The sequence below is a fragment of the Muntiacus reevesi genome, chromosome 1 (assembly GCF_963930625.1).
Source record: "Muntiacus reevesi chromosome 1, mMunRee1.1, whole genome shotgun sequence".
Classification (NCBI taxonomy): domain Eukaryota; kingdom Metazoa; phylum Chordata; class Mammalia; order Artiodactyla; family Cervidae; genus Muntiacus; species Muntiacus reevesi.
In genome coordinates this window covers 71192040-71213390 of record NC_089249.1, presented here as the reverse complement: position 1 = coordinate 71213390, position 21351 = coordinate 71192040, and the positions used below count along the sequence as shown (strand labels likewise).

General features: G+C 41.7%; 2 protein-coding genes across 3 annotated transcripts in view; one reads left to right on the top strand and one right to left on the bottom strand.

Moving 5' to 3' along the window:
- Window positions 1–13979, top strand: part of SDHC (succinate dehydrogenase complex subunit C) — a 31610-nt gene extending 17631 nt beyond the window's left edge. For both annotated transcript variants that reach the window (XM_065946944.1, XM_065946934.1), the window contains 2 exons: window positions 7040–7203; window positions 13114–13979. In XM_065946944.1, coding sequence (XP_065803016.1) covers window positions 7040–7203; window positions 13114–13218 — 269 coding nt within the window. In that variant the 3' untranslated portion in view covers window positions 13219–13979. The remainder of the gene's footprint in view (window positions 1–7039; window positions 7204–13113) is intronic.
- A 2217-nt stretch (window positions 13980–16196) lies between these two features.
- Window positions 16197–19742, bottom strand: CFAP126 (cilia and flagella associated protein 126). Its single transcript, XM_065940476.1, has 5 exons — window positions 19716–19742; window positions 18126–18188; window positions 17851–17931; window positions 17185–17361; window positions 16197–16811 (listed from the first exon to the last, which is right to left on the bottom strand). Exons 1-5 carry the CDS (start codon window positions 19740–19742, stop codon window positions 16545–16547), a joined length of 615 nt encoding a protein of 204 aa, XP_065796548.1. The 3' UTR covers window positions 16197–16544.
- Window positions 19743–21351: the final 1609 nt, after the last annotated feature.

The window sequence follows — 21351 nt, the reverse complement described above, 5'->3', positions numbered from 1 at the left end:
TAAGCTTTAAGCCAACTTTTTCACTCTCCTCTTTCACTTTCATCAAGAGGCTTTTTAGTTCCTCTTCACTTTCTGCCATAAGGGTGGTGTCATCTGCATATCTGAGGTTATTGATATTTCTCCCGGCAATCTTGATTCCAACTTGTTTTAACTATAAATTCGTAGTTACTTTATTTTTTCTTACTTAGAATCTTATAATTTTTAGATTGATACTTTTTGCTTAGTGTGGTGGTGTTTATAAACAGATTGAGTCCCAAAAATCATTGGAAGGACAAGAACAATTTATTTATTAAGATATAGTTTCGATTATTGGGCTTCCCAGGTGGCTCAGTGGTAAAGAATCCACCTGCTATTGTGGGAGACGTGGGTTTGATCCCTAGGTTGGCAGGATTCCCTGGAGTAGGAAATGGCAAGCCATTCTAGTATTCTTCCCTGAAAAAGTCCATGGATAGAGGAGCCTGGCTGGCTACAGTCCATGAGGTTGCATAGAGCTGGACATGACTGAGTATGCACACAGTTCCATATTATCTCAGTATATTTATCGCTACTGAATGAAAAAAGAGGATATTGAATCTTTCTTAGACTATAATGTAAAGGAGTATTAGTTTGCTAAGTATGGCTAAAGTTGTATGTATTTTTTTCACAGCTGAACTTAATAATTATTTTTTTCTGTTTTTACCCCTTTGAATGACCTTGTATTTGTTAGCATGTATACTCTTCCCAAACCTTTTCCCTTAATTCTGTAACAGTAGCTGATTGCTGTAGAATAGTAGTTACCATGTTTCCCTTAAATTCTGAAAGTCCCTACTTCAAAACTGAAACAGATTTTTGCTAGGTGGATGATTTAGGCAACTTAGTTACCTCTCTAAGCCTCTGTTTATTCCTTGTTTTAAAATATTAATAATGCCTATTCCAGAGTTGATGGGATTTCAAGAAACTACACTCTGGATGTTGACTTAGGAAAATAGGGATGAGAAGCACGATAAATTTGATAGCAGTAGACTCTTGGAAGATGGTATGTACTGGACCAAATGGCGAGAAGAATTGGATCATTTGACCTGAAATGAAGTCAGTCCCAGCAGCTGTGATCATTGCAATCTTATGGCACTCCTCCAATCTATTTTTCACACAACAGCAAGAACAATAAAAATCTCTTGCAAATAAATTGAATCAAGTCACACTTAGGATCTTCCTCTTACAGTGTTTGCCTTTGCACTTAGATTAAAATTCAACTCTCCACGATGACCTAAAACACTCTGCCTGATCTGGCCCTTGCCTGAGTCATGCTGCCGTTTATCCCCGTGCTTACTCTGTTCTGGCCACGCTTGTCTTTGAATTCTTTGTAACAGGTAAAAACTCTTCTCTTCCCAGAGTCATTGCATGTTTTATTTCCTTGATCTGAAATGTCCACCCCTTCCTGTTGCTACAGAGTATGTGGTTAGTTCCTTCTTATTTCTTATATCTCCACAAAATTGTCAGCTCAGTGTATACTTTACTCACCACCATATCTAAAGTAGTAGCTCTGGTTTGTTTCTAGTTCTGTTATTACTTTTCAGTTTCACAACACTATTCCTTCATAGTTCTTATTGCACTGTTTCTTCACAGCTTTTTATAAATCTGTCTCTTTTATTAGACTGTAAACTCTTCAGAGAGTAGGAAGGACTTGCATCTACCTTATTTACCATTCTTATCCTCTAGCACTCAGTGGGTGCTTGTATGAGTGTCTTAGTCACTCAGTCATGCCCAGCTCTGTGACTCCATGGTAGCCCACCAGGCTCCATGGTAAGAATCCTGTAGTGGGTAGCCATTGCCTTCTCCAGGGAATTTTCCCAACCCAGGGATCAAACCTGGGTCTCCTTAATTGCAGGCAGATTCTTTACCTTCTTAGCCACCAGGGAAGCCCAGTAATGGAAACTGTTAACCTAATAAACTGCTCTCATCCTTCCAGTGATTTTTAGGCTAAATGAATGCAACCATGTCAGTCACTTTGCTTATGGTGGTCAGTTCAGAAATGTTTGTTCCTCCTCAGTCAGTTTAGTCGCTCAGTCGTGTCTGACTCTTTGCGACCCCATGAACCACAGCATACCAGGCCTCCCTGTCCATCACCAACTCCCAGAGTCCACCCAAACCCATGTCCATTGAGTCGGTGATGCAATCTAACCATCTCATCTTCTGTCGTCCCCTTCTCCTCCTGCCCTCGATCTTTCCTAGCATCAAGTTCTTTTCAAATGAGTCAGCTCTTCTGATTAGGTGGCCAAAGTATTAAGAGTTTCATCTTCAACATCAGTCCTTCCAATGAACACCCAGGACTGATCTCCTTTAGGATGGACTGGTTGGATCTCCTTCCAGTCCAGGGGACTCTCAAGAGTCTTCTCCAAGACCACAGTTCAAAAGCATCAATTCTTCTGTGCTCAGCTTTCTTTTTAGTCCAACTCTCACATCCATACATGACCACTGGAAAAACCATAGCCTTGACTAGATGGATCTTTGTTGACAAAGTAATGTTTCTGCTTTTAATATATGCTGTCTAGGTTGGTCATAATTTTTCTTCCAAGGAGTAAGCATCTTTTAATTTCATGGCTGCAATCACCATCTGCGGTGATTTTGGAGCCCAGAAAAATAAAATGAGCCATTGTTTCCGCATCTGTTTGCTATGAAGTGATGGGACCGGATGCTATGATCTTAGTTTTCTGAATGTTGAGCTTTAAGCCAACTTTTTCACTCTCCTCTTTCACTTTCATCAAGAGGCTCTTTAGTTCTTCACTTTCTGCCATAAGGGTGGTGTCATCTGCATATCTGAGGTTATTGATATTTCTCCTGGCAATCTTGATTCCAGCTTGTGCTTCCTCCAGCCCAGCAATTTCTCATGATGTACTTTGCATAGAAGTTAAATAAGCAGGGTGACAATATACAGCCTTGATGTACTCCTTTTCCTATTTGGAACCAGTTCCTCCTAACTTCTAATTAATCTTCTGTTAAGCATTAAAAATTGGATAGTGATAAAAGCATCTACCCTCAAGGGTAAAAGAATCTAAGGAATAAGACAAATAAATATTTATAATGCATTGGGATAATTTTTTAATAGAGATACGAGGTCCCCAGAGATGAGACCACCTCTGCAGGAGTTGAAGATCTTGAAAGAAGAACGGGCAGGAGGATTCATGGAAAGGAGGTAGAGGAGAATGTTCCAACAGAGAAACCAGATGCAAAGGCCCAGGGTTTGGAAAGCATCCAGAATCTTGAATGATGATAAATAGGTCTGCTTGTTTAAGAGCTGTGTTACGGAAGTGGCAGAAGATAAGGTTGGATAATGATAACTAGATTGTTTAAGAGTTGTGTCATGGAAAAAGTGGCAAAAGATAAGGCTGGAAAGTGTCCTGGACTGTAAAGGACTTTGACCGCTGTGTTGAGAAGTTGGAACTTGATCCCGTAGACCATAAGAAATCAAAAAAAGTTTACGTTCTCAATTGTTTCAGTAACAGAATGAGCTGGGCTAGACAAATCCATGATGAGGTGTTTATTCATACTGTAGAGATTTTGTGGCTGATACTCTAAAAAGCATGTTGAACTTAAAAAAGCATGATGACACTAGTTTGACTTTAAATAGAATTTATTGAGGAAGAACTTTACAAGCAGTTCTTTAAAAGATGGAAAAAGAAGCCAGTAACACTTTTCCATTGCTTAGGTTCTGTATGGGATTAAAATACTTGTGATTTTTCATAGCAACAGTGTAAAAATCTAGGTGAAATTAGGTAAATTCCTTGAAAATGCAGGTAGCTGAAGCTGTAATGTGCATAAGACTGGGAAAGGCTAATCAAAATGCAATGTACAACAATGAAAAGAATGAGATTTGAGGGACTCCTCTGGTGGTCCAGTGGCTAAGACTCCATGCTCCCATGCAAGGGGCCTGAGTTCTATCCCTGGTCAGGGAACTAGAGCCCACATGCCACAACTAAGACCCAGCACAGCCAAATAAATTTTTTTTTTTTTAAAGAATGAGATTTGAAAAATAAAATGTGGGTGCCAAACAAAAGATACGTTAGAAGAAGTGAGTGAAGTTGCTCAGTCATGTCCGACTCTTTGCGACCCCATGAACTGTAACTTACCAGGCTCCTCCATCCATGGGATTTTCCAGGCAAGAGTACTGGAGTGGGTTGCCATTTCCTTCTCCAGAGGATCTTCCCAACCCAGGGATAGAACCCAGGTCTCCCACATTGTAGGCAGACGCTTTACCATCTCTGAGCCACCAGGGAAGTCCTAATGTAGAATGCAGCTGTAAATAAATTGTACAGTTAACTTGAATGAGAAGAAGAGTGGTCCTGAATGTTCTGGATAGTCTTTAAAAACAGGTCGGATTGAAAATCAGAACTTCAGTGAGAGGTCACTTGACTGTATAGGCAACCTGCTCAGGTAGTCACTTCTTTTCTAGAAAAGCCAAAGAACTGACAGATTATAAAGTAACTAATGGAACTCTGAAATCCCTGTTTTTCTGGGCTTTTCATGAGGTAGGACATGAGTTATTGATTCTCAGATGTGAAGTGTTACACCCTGGTTGTTCCCAACTGAGACAGTGTAGAGAAAAAGCACAAACTTTGGGTATTTCTGAGTTCAGTTCCAACTTTATCACTTTCTAGCTACTATTATCATCACTTCCTTTTCTGCTTATAATGCCTAGCTAGGACTTTGAGAATTATATATATAAAGTTACAGCTGTAAACCAGGGTTCCCTTGATCCCTTCTTCAGTTTTGATAATTTACTAGAAGAGCTCACCATAACTCAGGAAGACACTTTATTTAGACATACTGGTTTTCAAAATAAAAACCAATGGAGGAGATTACAAAGGGCAAGGTATACGGGAATGGAGAGGAAAGTGTGTATGAAGCTTCCATGCCCTCTCTGGGCACACCACCCTCCCAGCACATCCTTGTGTTCAATAACCTAGAAGCTGTCCAAATTCTATAGTTTATGGTGGCTTCAGTGCTTAGGCAGGATTGATTAATCATTGGCCATTGGTCATTAGCTCGATCACCAGTCACTCACAGGTGTGTGTATGTAGTGAGAGGAAGCGGGGAGTAGACAGGGAAGGGGAGGGATGTATGGGACTAAAAATCCCAATCCTCCAATCATGCTTTGCTCTTCCTGGCAGCTTGCCCCCCATCCCGAAGGTGTCTAGGCACCCCCGGCTACCAGCCATCTCATTAGTATACAAAAAACTCACTCCTAGAGTTTTAGGAGCTGTGTACCAGGATTTGGGAAAAAGACCACATGTGTATTTCTTATTGTGTCACATCTTCAAACACAGAATGTCAATCAGTTAATTCAGTCACAAGTTGGCCAAAGCTTTCTCTTTACAAACGAAAAGTATGTGAAAAGAAATTAAGTATGGAATTTCCCAAGTCCTCTTCTTAATGTTTAGTATACTGGGAAGCAGAAAATAGACTCTCCTCCTAGAACCTGAGGAGAGACTTTTCTAACATCTAAACAATTTAAATTGGGAAAACAAAGCCACTGAAGCTGTCCCATCTAATCACTGAGAAAAATTAAATAGTGCTTTCTATTGACTGCCAAGACCAACTTCAGCCTGCTCCTCTGCAGTTAAGTGCTACAACACAAAGAACTGTGCAGATTGTCAGTAAATCCTGTTGGCACTTCCAGAAGCCATCGTAAACTTTGATACTTCTTCCCAGCAAACCCCTGTAGATGTCACTGCAAAAGAAAATGAAAACAGCTAAAAGGGCCTTGGTGAGTCTATTCAAATGATGATTAAAACTCAGGTTGCCAGCATCTGATTGCTGTTTTATCTAAAGTGTTGTCAAACTAATCTCATGATATACTCTGCCTGTCTCTTCCCCTGCAGCCTCTAGGGGGTGGGGTGGCAGGAGTATTCATGCCCTGAGGGAAAGCAAAACATTTCTGAGAAGCATTTTCTAGTATCTAAGGTCTTCCTGGGCCAGGGGTTGAACCCGTGTCCTCTGCATTTGTAGCTGGATTCTTAACCACTGGATCACCAGGAAAGTCCTGGAATCTTTTTCTTATATTTTCCATTCAAATTCATTTGAATGCAGAGCCCATGGGTATGGATCACTAATGGTATAGCCTAGTGGGTGTGAAGTGGCTTCTCATAGTTTTGATCTGCATTTCCCTAGTGGCTAATGGTACTGAGCATCTTTTCATATACTTATGAACCTTTTACTTATCTTCTTTGGGGAGAGATTTATTCGCATCCTCTGCCCATTTTTAAACTAGGTTGTCTTTTTAATTATTGAGCTGTAAGAGTCTTTAATATATTCTGTATACAAGTCCCTTATCAGACATAAGAATGCGCAAAAATTTTCTCTCATTGTATATGTTGTCTTTTTACTTTCTTGTTGGCATTGCATTTTTATTTTTTTCCATAGTATTTGTTGACTTATCAACACAAATTATTCCTTATTCCGTTATTCTTATGTCATAGTTTCGTAGTTCAGATTACAGTTCAATGACAAACTTCCATGGAACTCAACCTAAAGAAATTCTTTACGTTGTGAAATCACTTTGCACTCTGAAAGATACCAGCCTTCCTCATCTCCTCAAAAATCTTTCATGGAATTATAATTTCTGTAGTAGTCTGCATATGCTTGCTTTCTTGGTTCAGCCACAGCAAACTTACAGAAAGCTGCATCCCCGGAATACAGTGAATGCTCCAACAATCTGAAGTTTCGTCAAAGAACTGAAAGCCATGGTAGTTATTCTCAGCATCAGCGTCCTTCCAGACTAATGGAGTAATGGACAGCCCCAAAAAGTTCATCAAAATTAAACACTTTCAGATTGTTGGATGATTAAGATGCTAAAATATATATTCTAAATGTAAGAAATTGGAGTCAGATTCCAAGGAACCTATCTCCTACGACACATGTGAACATTCGTTTAAATCTTCCCCATTTTAAATTGGTTTAGAATTGTGTGAAGTGCTAGGGACTGTCATAGAAACCAGTTTTATGTGTTTTATTGGTTGTAGCTGATGGACCGCTGTGATGGGCTTATTTTGTTTCTCCTCAGGAGTCTCTCTTTTTGGCTTGTCGGCCCTCTTGGTCCCTGGGAGCTTTGAGTCTCATTTGGAATTTGTGAAGTCCCTGTGTTTGGGGCCAGCACTGATCCACACAGCCAAATTTGCACTTGTCTTCCCTCTCATGTATCACACCTGGAATGGAATCCGACACTTGGTAAGTTAATTGTAGACTTGTATATTTTCTAGGTGAAAGGAACGGAGAGACTCAGAGGATTCTCGTTCCTGATCTGGGTTTAGTACTGTTCTTAAAGTTAGTTGTGCTGGATGTTTGCTCAGGGGCCTCTTGGACAAAGCTAAGCTCGACTGCCTGAGCAGTGCCCGGCAGCACAGCTGGTGATGTGGCTGAGCGCGGACGTAGACCTGGCAGATGCTCTCAGGGTCTCAGTGAGCTCTTCAGTTTCACAGGGTCATTACTAAAGGAGAGCCCTGAGGCCAGGCCACAGTCTGGCATAGAAGGCATATTTATCAGACAGAAATTGTTACCTGTTGTGTCAGGCACTGCTGTAGACATTGGAGGTTCGTTTATGAACGAGATAACATAGTTACTGCTTTCAGTCTTAATCTTCCCATCAGGACAAAGTGACAAATCTGGAGTCAAGTATACTGATTATTATTAACTTGATATTGGGTTATGTTAACTGCTTTTGTTTTTTATTTGTTTTGAACTACTAGAATGGGACCAACTTCAACAAGAAACCGAGTATCTAGGATCTCAATACTGGGTTTAGAAATCTTTTGACAGCCTGAACTCTGTCCAGATTGCCTCCTATATGAGCTTGGGGTCAATTCAAACTGGTGTCCCCTTCTTTTTTTAAAGAAATCAAACCTGCCCCAGGTCAGGGATCAATCTCTACTACAGCACTTGAAGATTTATATTTTGTGGTCTCCCTACCCCTGGTCTTGCTTCCTTTGTCAGGAAGATAATTACAGCTTCCTTCTTTATGGTTTTCCATTATCTCTCACCCTGAGCCATCTGTCAGTTGGATGTTCTTGCCTTAATTTGACCTTTTGTAGCTTCCACATTAGAGCTTAGAGACAAGCACTTTGTGAATTTTACTCTGGTCCAGTAGACAGTTTAATGGAGTCAGAAAAGTGAGAGACTAAATGACCTATTAAATTAAGCGTATCTATTAACTGTTCCCTGGGGCAGTGTTCAGTTTGATTCAAAATGACTTCACTTCCCTCAGGGGGAGGGGAGGCAGAGGGAGAACATTTCCTTTAATGACTTCTTATTCCAAACAGAATAAGCTTTATTGGAACAAAGCTCTCCAATAAAATCAGCTGATCAGCTTCCTCTGTTGGCATCCTGGCTCAGGCAGGGACTTGCCATATATTTGCTTTTGTCTCAGAATGGGGAGAGGGATGGGGAAGAGATTTTATAAAATGTCAGAACTCAGTCAGGGCTTTTCTTAAGCCCTTAAATCTGCTTTTGTTTGTTCTAGCAAGTCCTGGCTCTGAGTGTGGGACAGGATTTTGTTCTCTGTGACAGTCCATAGTTCTTGCACTCTGAGCTTGATAATTGTGCTGCCAGAAGATCTAATGGGGCTCTATCCCCTGGTGGTCTGGTGGCTAGGATTCCTGGTTTTCATCCAGGCTACCCAGGTTCAGTTCCTGGGCAGGAACTAAGAACTTTTCTCTAGGACTGCTCACTGCTGTCTCTCCAAGATCACATCCAGAACTTTCCCTGTACATTCATATTCATGTAAATACACATCTACCCTTAACATTAAAAGGAAAAAAAAAATCTAATGGAGTGGAGGGTGGAATTGATGAAAGAGAGTAGGAAGTGACAGGGTCTCTGATATGCGAGAGAATATACCCCTATCACCACCACCCAGTAGAACTCAATATTTTTGTAAAGCATTGTACCTTTATTTTTTTGAAAGCACTGTGCCCCATGAATAGTATGAAAAGGCAAAAAGATATGACACTGAAAGATGAACTCCCCAGGTTGGTAGGTGCCCAATATACTACTGGAGAAGAGTGGAGAAACAGCTCCAGAAAGAATGAAGAGCTAGAGCCAAAGCAAAAACAACACTCATTTGTGGGTGTGACTGGTGATGGAAGTAAAGTCCGATACTGTAAAGAGCAGTACTGCATAGGAACCTGGACTGTTAGGTCCATGAATCAAGGTAAATTGGAAGTGATCAAACAGAAGATGGCAAAAGTGAACATTGACATTTTAGGAATCAGTGAACTAAAATGGACTGAAATGGGTGAATTTAATTCAAGTGACCATTATATTTCCTACTGTGGGCAAGAATCCCTTAGAAGAAATGGAATAGCCCTCATAGTCAACCAAAGAGTCTGAAATACAGTACTTAGGTACACTTTCAAAAATGACAGAATGACCTCTGTTCATTTCCAAGGCAAACCATTCAGTATCACAGTAATCCAAGTCTATGCCCCAACCAGTAATGCTGAAGAAGCTGAAGTTGAACAGTTCTATGAAGACCTAAAAGACCTTCTAGAATTAACACACAAAAAAGATGTCCTTTTCCTTATAGGGGACTGGAATGCAAAAGTAGGAAGTCAAGAGATGCGTTGAGTAACAGGCAAATTTGGCCTTGAAGTAAAAAAAGAAGCAGGGCAAAGGCTAACAGAGTTTTGCCAAGAGAACACACTGGTCATAGCAAACACCTTCTTCCAACAACATAAGAGAAGACTCTACACATGGACATCACCAGATGGTCAATACCAAAATCAGATTGATTATATTCTTTGCAGCCAAAGATGGAGAAGCTCTATACAGTCAGCAAAAACAAGACCAGGAGCTGACTGTGGCTCATATCATGAACTCCTTATTGCAAAATTTAAGATTGAAAAAACTAAGGAAAGCCACTATAACATTCAGGTATGACCTAAATCAAATCCCTTATGATTATACAGTGGAAGTGACAAATAGATTTGAGGGATTAGATCTGATAGACAGAGTGCCTGAAGAACTATGGATGGTGGTTTGTGACATTGTACAGGAGATAGGGATCAAGCCCATCCCCAAGAAAAAGAAATGCAAAAAGGCAAAATGGTTGTCTGAGGAGGCCTTACACATAGCTGAGAAAAGAAGAGAAGAGAAAAGCAAAGGAGAAAAGGAAAGATAACACCCTTCTGATTTCAGAGTTCCAAAGAATAGCAAGGAGAGAAAAGAAAGCCTAAATGATCAGTGCAAAGATACAGAGGAAAACAATAGACTGGGAAAGACTAGAGATCTCGATCTCTTCAAGAAAATTAGAGATACCAGGGGAATATTTCATGCAAAGATGAGCACAATAAAGGACAGAAACAGTATGGACCTAACAGAAGCAGAAGATTCTAAGAAGAGGTGGCAAGAATACACAGAAGAACTGTACAAAAAAGATCTTCATGACCCAGATAACCATGATGGTGTGATCACTCATCTAGTGCCAGACATCCTGGAGTGCGAAGTCAAGTGGGCCTTAGAAAGCGTCACTATGAACAAAACTAGTGGAAGGGATGGAATTCCAGTTGAGCTATTTCAAATCCTGAGAGATGATGCAGTGAAAGGGCTGCATTCAATATGCCAGCAAATTTGGAAAACTCACCAGTGGCCACAGGACTGGAAAAGGCCAGTTTTCATTCCAATCCACAAGAAAGGCAATGCCAAAGAATGTTCTAACTACCACACAATTGCGTTCATCTCACACACTAGCAAAGTAATGCTCAAAATTGTCCAAGCCAGGCTTCAATAGTAATGAACCAAGAACTTCCAAATGTTCAAACTGAATTTAGAAAAGGCAGAGGAACCAGAGATCAAATTGCCAACATCCACTGGATCATCGAAAAAGTGAGAGAGTTACAGAAAAACATCTACTTCTGCTTCATTGATTATGCCAAAGCCTTTGTGTGGATCACAGCAAACTGGAAAATTCTGAAAGAGATGGTAATACCAGACCACCTTACCTGCCTCCTGAGAAATCTGCAGGTCAAGAAACAACAGTTAGAACCAGACATGAACAACAGACTGGTTCCAAATTGGAAAAGGAGAATGTCATGGCTGTATATTGTCACCATGTTTATTTAACTTATATGCAGAGTACATCTTGTGAAATGCTGGGCTGGATAAAACACAAGCTGGAATCAAAATTGCTGGGAGAAGCAGGCAGATGGCACCACCCTTATGACAGAAAGTGAAGAGGAACTAAAGAGCCTGTTGATGTAAGTGAAAGAAAAGAGTGAAAAAACTGGCTTCAAACTCAACTTTCAGAAAACTAAGATCATGGCATCTGATCCCATCACTTCATGGCAAATAGATGGGGAAACAGTGGAAACAGAGGCTATTTTCTTGGGCTCCAGAATCACTGCAGATGGTGACTGCTGCCATGAAATTAAAAGATGCTTGCTCTTTGGGAGAAAAGCTATGACCAACCTAGACAGCATATTAAAAAGCAGAGACATTACTTTACCAACAAAGGTCTGTCTAGTTGAAGCTATGGTTTTTCCAGTAGTCGTGTATAGATGTGAGAGTTGGACCATAAAGAAAGCTGAGCACTGAAGAATTGATGCTTTTGAACTGTCGTATTGAGGAAGACTCTTGAGAATCCCTTGGATTGCAGAGATCCAACCAGTCTATCCTAAAGGAAGTCAATCCTGAATATTCATTGGAAGGAGTAATTCTGAAACTGAAACTCCAATACTTTGGGCCACCTGATGTGAAGAACTGACTCATTGGAAAAGACCCTGATGCTGGGAAAGACTGAAGGTGGGAGGAGAAGGGGACGACAGAGGATGAGATGGTTGAATGGCATCACTGACTTGATGGATATGAGTTTGAGCAAGCTCTGGGAGTTGGTGATGGACAGGGAGGCCTGGCGTGCTGCAGTCCATGGGGCTGCAAAGAGTTGGACATGACAGCACCTGAACTGAGCTGTTCCTTTATAAGCAAGCAACTGTTTGTCTCTTTGATTCCTAATCTTATCTAGGTAGAAGCTGTTTGACACCTGAGGTAGGGACATCTTCTCATCTTGAGTTTTTTCCAGGTTCTAATTTTTCTCTGAAGCATTCTTAAAGTTTGGGCTCATTTGTGTTGATGCAGTCATGTGTGGAAAGTGTGAAACGTGAAGACTCTGCTTTAGCCCTAGGAGAGCTTTTAGAATACGATATGTTGATATCCCTAGGGCACAAGAGAGTCTAAATCAGTGTTTTTTAAACTGTGTTTTTTGACTCAGTGAGTAGAAAATCTATTTAGTGGGTTGCTACCAACAAAAAAGAACTTAAAATAGAATATACCATACAGAATATATCAACAAGGTGTTGATAAATATTGCTTATCATTTCATGAATTTTTATATATAAAATATATATACACAGACATTGGGTACTAACTAAAAAGATATTTCTTAGTCATGGGGGTGTGTCACAGTCAAAACAAAATTGAGTCTACATCTCAAGAGTATGTATTTTTTTTTGGCCATGCCTTGAATCATGTGGGATTATTTCCCCACCAGGGATTGAACCCCCTGCATTGGAAGTGTGGAGTCTTAACCACTGGATCACCAGGGAAGTCCCCAAAGAGTATTTTTTTTAAAAATACTCGTTCCCCCAGTGGACAAATGTTGCTTTCCAAAGAGGATTCAGTGGTTGACTATCTAAAAAGCCATGTAGTATATCCCCATTTTGGAGATTAACAGTGTGCATTAGTAAATTGTTTGAGAAGTCTTGCATTTAAACATTTGCCAAATTTATTTGACCTCAGAACTTGAGTAATGCCTTTTAACATTCTGAGGAACTAGTTTTTGGAGAAACACACTTTGGGAAAACCTTGATCTGGTTTTGTTGTCACAAGGGAAAGTTTTATCTGTTTAGTCTGAAAGTTCTTGTATATAGGGACTGAGAATCGATTCCCTTTACTGTCACTGGGACAAGAGGGTGGCAGGTACCGTATTGTGGGTTTCGAGGAAGGCGAAGGTCACGGATAAGGGAGAAGTGCTTTTCTCTAGAATCGTGCTGGGGGAAATCGCCTGTTTCTAAGTGGAGTTCTTTGCTGAGAAAGGTGCTATGAGTGACCAGGACCCTGATTGCTGACATTTTTTTCTTACTTTTACAGATGTGGGATCTAGGAAAAGGCCTGACGATTTCCCAGCTACACCAGTCTGGAGTGGTTGTCTTGGTTCTTACTGTGTTGTCCTCGGTAGGGCTGGCAGCCATGTGAAGAGCCGAAGTTCCCAGCGTCATCATCCTGCAAATGATCACATTTACCTGTCTTCCTGTTTGTTACTCTTGTCTTTGGCCAGGGCAAAGTTATCCTGATTTGTTTAGACCCTTCTTTGCTTGCAGATCCCCTTGGAGCTCAGCAGTAGAGTACGTTACAGAACCAAAGTGGTGGAAAAGGGTCCAGTTTTCCCCTTATTTCTAAGGATGGAATGACTGCAAAAAAACTCCCTTTTCTTGCCCCTGACTTGCAGCCTACTCTGGGCTTGGGAGCCTTCTTTCTCTCTCCATGTCAGGCCTTGATTTATGCTGAGGGTCAGCCTTTGGCTCCTTCTTCCTGAGACAGTGGAAACAATGCCAGCTCTGTGGCCTCTGCCATGGGGACTGGGAGTGGGGATTCGGGTGCCACTGCCTGTGGGATGCTGGCTCAAAGGACAATTCTGTCCATTGGTCAGAGCCCAGGGTCTTTAGCACCCACACAGTGTGACTGAAGGAGAGGGGTGGGGGTGGAGGAGAATTAGCCTGTCCCAGCTAGCGGGAGATAAAAAGAGTTAAGTTGGCTCTTGAAGCAGGTCTTGGGGAGAAGATGTATAGCTTTTGATGCAAGAAGAAGATCCAGAAAATTATCATTGAATCTGTTGCAGGTTATTTCTTTTCTTTGTGTTTCCAGAAAAACCAAACCTCTTACTGTCATGTTTTCTAATCCAGAATCACGTGACATCTTTTTCTGAAACTGAATTAAAATTATTATTTTGCCTTTGACTCTCGTTGATATTTTGAGAAACCAAGACAGTGGTGATTGGGTAGGAGGAGCCAGTTTCCTCCCTCCCCTGTCTGGTCTCCCTCTGGTCTGCTCCTCTCACGTGTCTGCATCCCCCAATCCTACCTTCCTCAGGAGGGAAGCAGTTTGTCTTTTAAGTGAGCACTGGAAAAATTATCAGGGAAGCAAATAAGAGTAGCTAGGGATTTAACATGCAGAAACCTCAGAGAAGAAAGGAGCAGGAGAAAGGAAGTTAAGCGGTGGAGAGCTTTTAGTTTTATAAACTCCAAAATCCCACTGAGAATGGATTATAAGCCCCAAGGTACAGATCAGCAAGTTACAATCCAGTGGAACAATGGGAGGGATGGCCAAGGGACCATGAGCTAAGTCTGTATATCAGGGGAGAGTAGAGGTAAGAAAGATTGTTGGAAAACTGGCAGACGTTTATGGTTTTATGAGAAAACTTGCTACTTCCCAATCCATATAGGCCAGGCTTTTGGGTCCCTAACTCCCTGTGGCAGGAGTGGTGTTTTAATAGTCTCTGGACTCTGGGTGACTGACCTCCTTAGTGTGTTACTGTCAGTGCTAGCCAGCCAGTCACAGCTGTGGCTTGGAGAGGAGGAGCAGTGACTGTGATTGGTGTCAGTTGGAGAGGAAGACCTTGCTTGGCTGCCTCGTCAGTCTTCATCCCAGCTCCCAGTAGTCCTTGGCTTTAAGTGAGAATCACTTCTCCCTTGTTGCCATCCTGGCCCTGAGAAGTCTTTGGAGCCTTCTTCAGCGCACACCCGGGGCTTCCCTTACGGCTCAAAACAGTAAAGAATCTGTCTGCCATGCCGGAGACCTGCGTTCAATCCATGGGGCGGAAAGGTCCCCTGGAGAAGGGCATGCTAACCCACTCCAGTGTTCTTGCCTGGAGAATCCCACGGGCAGAGGAGCCTGGTGGGCTACAGTCCATGGGTCACAAAGAGTCGGACAGGACTGAGCAACTAACACGCTTTCCAGTGTACACCAAATGTCCTCTGTGCTTGTTCTGATGAGGAATCCGTGTTCACAAGGGAACAGCTGGGTACTGGAACTGGGAAAGGTTTGGCAAGTGCATTAAGTGTAACAGCCAGTGCCAGGAAGGTGCAGAACAGGGATAAAGAGAAATTAGAGGCTGGGAAGTGGGTAAGGGACTTTTTTGGTGGCTTCTTAATCATTCGGGGGAGTGGTAGAGTGGTCATCATATATGTAATTCTGCCCCAACTTTCTACTTAACTGTCGCCCTTTATTTTTCTTCTCTGTCTCCTAATCACTTCTGTATCTTCAGTTTTCAAATTATATTTGTATTTTTGCTTACATTTTGCTTTTACAACTCTTAGTTCCCCTGTGTGTTCTGTCAGATCAGATATGATCTCTTAGACAAGGGTCATGTCTCCTACCCTGGCGTCCTGTTGCTTTTCTTGCCCACCTTCAAATGCACAGACACCTGCTCTACTCTAAATGGTTGTACTTCTGACTTTGAAGTTGTAGTTCATGCTCGGGATGAAAAGTGAGGGGGGTAGGAGTGACAGACTGGTTATTTGAGGTTTTGTTTGATATAATTCAGACCATCTTCCTCCTGGTCTTGTCTTTTCTGGAGTAAAATCCTTGTTCTACCCCAAGCCACTGTCATGTTGCTTTCCCTACTTATTTCCTCCAACCCTTCTAATTATGGGTTGAAAGAGGTGGCCAGAGTGATCTTGGATGGCCTCGGCCCGCAACAGGTTAGAGCAGGGCTTGGTACCCCAGCCAGAGATTGAGGCTGGGCCGCCGCAGTGAAAGCACCAAATCCTAGCTACTAGACCAGTGGTCACTGGCAAGGGCCCTGGCCCTTCGACTTTGCAGAAAAGAACTCCCACAAAGAAAGTAGTGAAGCAAGTAAGGTATTTATTAAGAGGAAAAAGTATAATGCATGTGGATAGGCACACAGGCAGACTGTCCCAGACTTGCGCCCTCAGAGCAGTTTGAATTACTTTTATGAGGCATTTCTTGTTGGTTTCCTTTGGCCAGTCATTGATTTGTCTGGTTCACAGTCCATATGTGGTATATCAGGATTCTCTCATGTGAGTGCACGCATCTCTTAGCCAAGGTAGATTCTACTGAAGAGTCCTTATGGGTAGAGCATCCCTTGACATTGCTCCCCGCTTTTGCCTGCAAGGAGCTTAGGCGCATGTGTGGTCGGGGAGGTCTCCTGACTTCCAGAGTGAGAAATAAGTGGTTTGAGCAGGTCCCAGCCACCTCCCTTAATTGTCCTGCTATTCTCATCTTGGAGTGGAGTTTCAGTTTATTGGGAATAAATCTCCAATCGCTTTACCTTGGGGGAGTTGGGGGTGGGGGGGTGCCCATCTACCTCCTCTACCTCAAGAGCTGAAGAGAAAAATTTCAAGTCAGTAAAAGATTCAACATACAATGTTACTAACACAAAATTGTAAAGCAACTATACTCCAATAACAAAAAGTTTTATTTTACAAATTTGCCTTTATTCCCATCTGTTATTTCCCTGATTAAGGCGGGATCTTCCTTAAGTCACTCAGTCCCTTAGTCCCTTATGGAGTTGCAGGTTTGCATTTCTGGATCTCGGCTACATTACGGCCTGCATAGGGCAAGCACGGGCTTCCAGGTGGGCACTTAGGAAAGTTGAGTGGGCTTTGGGGACCTGGAGTGTGACCTGCAGAGGGATGTGAGCTTTGGAGTTGATCTGGGGAATTGAGATTTGAGGCTGGGGAGTTTGGGATTATGGTGGGACTTGGTGCTTGTTGTACAATCTTTGTGATAGACTTCCTGAGTTTCTTCTGACTGTCTGGATCATGGGGCTGTCAGGGGTAGAACAGAAGAGACAATTATGTTTCCAGTTAGGCCTAGATCATTCTCAATCCATCTCAGTTCTAAATCCCCTTCTCCCTATCCCATGGGCAAGAAATCAGGTCTCAAATAAGAGTTAAACTGGTACCGTTAACCTCCCCTTGAGATCAGATCATTTTGTACTGTGTGAAGGGGGGAGATAGGTTGGGTGGAGATGTCCTTAGCTTATCCCTTCAGGCCGAAGAGGTGGCTTAAGGACTAAACAGGATAAGACAGAATTGGTTAAAGGTTCCCCCTGCTGGGATTGTGGTAGTATAACAATAGGCATTTCTGAGGTTGAAAAGAAAATAGGTTTGAGGTTAGTTAACTGGAAGAAGTAGATACCTTGCCTAAGATTTCAGGACGCAACCCATTGGAGGCCTTAAGTAAATCAGGATTTTTCTGTATCCATTTGGTGAGGGAGGCAGCACCAGCAGCTGTACGGGAGGTCAGGATCGCCCGAGCAGGGGGTATCTTCAGAGGCATTTGCCAGGTGCCCATGAAGGAGCCCCAAGGACTTGCCTAAATGGAAAAAGACAGGATTCCTCAACAGGGCTTCTCACTCCCAGTAACTGGCCTATCGGCAGGTCTGTTCTATTCATCTTGGTTCCATCTTTTTACCTTTGGGATTGTCATGAGACAAGACTGAAAGCATAACTTACCCAATCTCTTCCCCCTTTCTCATTTAGATGGCCCTAATTTTTTAATCCCCTTTACCTCCATTGGCTTAAACTCTACATCCTTAGCCTAAGTTTGGCAGGGTACCCACTATATAAGTATTATCACCTGAAAGTGTTCATTTTATACCAATCATTCATCAACTTGAGTTCTGGGTGTTAAACCTATCCTATTGGCTGGAAGTTTGGGAGCACTCTTGTTACAATGTGAATTAGATTGCACTTTAATTTTCCAAGCAGTGGCTGCAGGAGATTACAAGTCTTCCCTCTGTTACTCCAGTTCTATGCCTTGGTTCTTTAACTTTCTAGATGAGAATGGAGATGAATATCTCACCTTGGAACGGGGCACTGAAGGCAGCAGATGACCACGATCATCGGCAATAATCTGAGTGTAGCCTTCATGGGAAGAAATCCTCTGGGGTAGAGGTGGAGAGAAGAGTGCTTGTAAAGATGGAGTGGAGAAGTGGGAGAGAGTATCTGAAGGGCTTAAATTTGAATTAAGGACTGAGGGAGAGGAGGCTATGGGAATCTAAAGGATGCTGAAAGAGTTTAGGTGCCAGTGAATTACACAGACTGGGACGTAAAGAGGGTGCACTGAAGCTGGAATACCTCTTTTGTTGGCTTGGCAAGAGACCAGTTCTGCAGATACTTGGGTGAGAAAGGTTTTTCGTACTGTGGAGAGAAAGATGAGAATCCCTGAGACTCAGGTCCCAAGCCCAGGAAGTGATAGCTAGACACAAGTTCTTTAGATTTGAAGACCAAAGGCATGAACACCATGCTAAGGAAGATTTAACTCACTGCAGAGAGAATGTAAGTCGTTTTGTCTGTGTGCTGTTCAACATGAAGCCACTAGCCACGTGTGGCTCTTGAGCCCTGGAAATGTGACCAGTCCAAATTGAGGTGCTTTGTACGTACTGTCGACTCTTGAACATCATGGGTTTGAACTGTGCAAGTTAACTTACCAATCTTTTTCAAAAAATATAGTACTACATGATCAATAGTTGGTTGAATCTGTGAATGTGGAACCCTGGATATGGAGGGCTGACTGTAAAGTTAGATGCAGATGTTCAATTGCGTGGGGATCTGTGCCCTAATCCCTGCCTTGTTCAAGGGTCAGCTATATAAAGAATACTGGATTTTGAAGATTTAGTACCAAAAAAAAGAAAGGAATATGAAACATCTAATTATAATTTAAAATATTGATTAAATGTTAGAAATAATATTTTGGACTTACCAGGCTAAATTAAATATATTATTAAAATTAACTTTTTCTTTTAAATGTTTCTCATGTAGCTACCAACCCACTCCAGTACTCTTGCCTGGAAGATGCCATGGACGGAGCTTGGTAGGCTGCAGTCCATGGGGTTGCTAAGAGTCGGACATGACTGAGTGACTTCACTTTCACTTTTCACTTTCATGCATTGGAGAAGGCAGTGGCAACCCACTCCAGTGTTCTTGCCTGGAGAATCCCAGGGACGGTGGAGCTTGGTGGGCTGCCGTCTGTGGGGTCGCACAGAGTTGGACACAACTGAAGTGACTTAGCAGCAGCAGCAGCATGTAGCTACTAGAAAATTTGAAGTTACATTTGTGATTCACATTATCTTTTTATTATAGTGCTGGTCTAGACCAGGGGTCAGCAAACTCTGGTCCATGGGCCAAATCTATCCTCCTGTCTGTTTTGAGATGGCCTGAGAAAGCTAAGAATTGTTTTTAATAGATGAACATTTGCAGTTGATTTGATAAAAGGGAACACTTTGTATCCCAATTAAGCAAGAATATTTTCTCATCCTATAAGAATTTCATTCTTTTCATTAATAATATAAAAAAATTATAGTGTTATTATATTTCAAATTTTGTCAAAAATTTTATGGAAAATGTTTTCTCTCATACCTATATAGTATCTTTGATTTTATCACTTGGCCCACAGAGCCTAAAATATTTCCTCTGTGGCCCTTTACAGAAAAAAATTTGCTGACCTCTGGGTTAGAGCCTACAAACTTGACCCAGAAATACTTATTACTTGTCCTTTGGGCCCTCCCTCCCTTGAGAGCCAAGGAGGTTTAAAAAAAAAAAATACTATCACATAGCACTTTTTTTTGGGGTCTATTCAGTAATCAGAATCCTATGGGAGGGGTCAAGCAAAAGGTGGACTCTGGAAGGCAAAATTAAATGTTAAAGAAATGGAAAAAAAGTGCTTACCTGGTTGGCACTGTAGTTAGTGGCCATGATCCTGCCACTTCCTACTGTTTACCTTTGTTGCCTGGCAACCGCAGAAGGCAGCCCTTCCAGGGCCGCCTCGCAGTTAGCAGGGGCTGCCTTTTGCTTCTTGTTATTCATTTTATTGGCTGATAGTGCCCCCAGTATTCTCCCCTGAAACTTAGGTGCATTTTCATTTTAGAGATGTGAGACACAGAGTAAATAAATATGGGAAAATTGGTTGAATAGCAGCCCTGACTTTTTTCTAGCATAACTTCAAGGTTCTTGCATGCTTAAGAACTTCCAGGTTGTCTTTGACTGGGCTCTTTAACCTCCCTTGCATATCATGGAGCCCCAAGAGCGGTATTTGTTCATTGGGTGGAGTGGTGTAATGTACAACATACTTTAGAGCCAGAGACTGCGGTTTGAGTCCTTATTTAACACAGGAACATAGGAGCTGTGTGATATAAAGCAATTGACATCCCTTCACTGAATTTCTGTAGTCATTTGTATTGTGGAGATAATATAATAGAATCTTTACAGGGGAAATAAGGTAAAGTGAATAAAGTATCTAGATAATGCCATAGTATGGTAGGTGCTCAGTGCTGCCAAGACCCTCTTTATAGGGTCCGCTACTTCATTTTCTCAGACAGAAGGAAGAAATGATGTTCTAAAAAGCAGTTGATTCAGATTTGTCCCTAGAAAGAAAAACATATCTTATCCTTTGTCCTTAATTGACTCCTGTCTCTGCTATCACTCTCTAGAATCATAGGGCCTAAGTATACAGGTGCTTGATGTTGGCTGGGTTGAGGTGGAATCCAGAGTTGGTGCCATGAGATTGAGCAGGGATGATGAAAGAAGGCTGTAGTGTGGAAAGTAACAGATTTAGAAGATTAAGTGGTGGGGCTAGGACACAAACCTAATACTTGTTGGATTAGGCAACCTCTCTGAGACTCATCTAAAATGACATTATCAGACCCATCTACTGGATTGTTAGGGAGAAAGTGGAATTGTGCTTTCTGAATTATAAAGTTTATGTGTAAGGTGTTAAGATGAAAGGAAAAAAACTAAGAAATAAGTTGTCAAAAAAAAAAAAAAATCATTGAGAACCAGGAGAGCATTTTAACGGATGATTGTCAATCCTTCTCCCTTCCTTCTTCCCCCAAAGTCCTTATCCCAATCAATACACCAAGTACAAGAACACTCATACACTTCTAGGGATGGAGTTAAAAGCAGCTCTTATTTTAGAGCTAGTTAACAGATGGAGAGTATGAGCTCTGGAAACGAGACTCGTGTGTTTAGTCTCTGTGGTTCTCATCACTCTCTAGAGTGATAATATTTTGGTCCCTAAAGCCATGATTATAGTTAAGCAAGCATCATCTCTCTTAGAACTTCTATCTTTAGCTGGTATGCTTTTCTGATAGAGATGTAATGTTATATGATGGTTGCACTCTTATTTTTTAAATTAACTAGGTTTTGTTTCATTAAAAAAATGTACATGGGGAAAAAGTTTCATATTTACAGAAAGGTATTTAATGAAAAGCAAATCTCCACCTGACTTCAGCTCCCATTCTTGCTCCTCAGAGGCAACTACTGTTATTATTTTTTTGTGTCTCCTTCCAGAAATGTTATATGCATT

Bases quoted from the DNA above. Each gene is read 5' to 3' on its own strand.
- CFAP126 (XM_065940476.1), bottom strand. From the start codon at position 19,742: ATGGCCACTAACTACAGTGCCAACCAG. The intron at 17,362-17,850 runs GTGAGATATTCA...TTTTCCATTTAG, and splicing joins CTTCAGTGCCCCGTTCCAAG to GCAAGTCCTTGGGGCTCCTT. The intron at 16,812-17,184 runs GTATCTACTTCT...TACCCCTGACAG, and splicing joins GTCCTGAAATCTTAGGCAAG to CCCCATGATCCAGACAGTCA.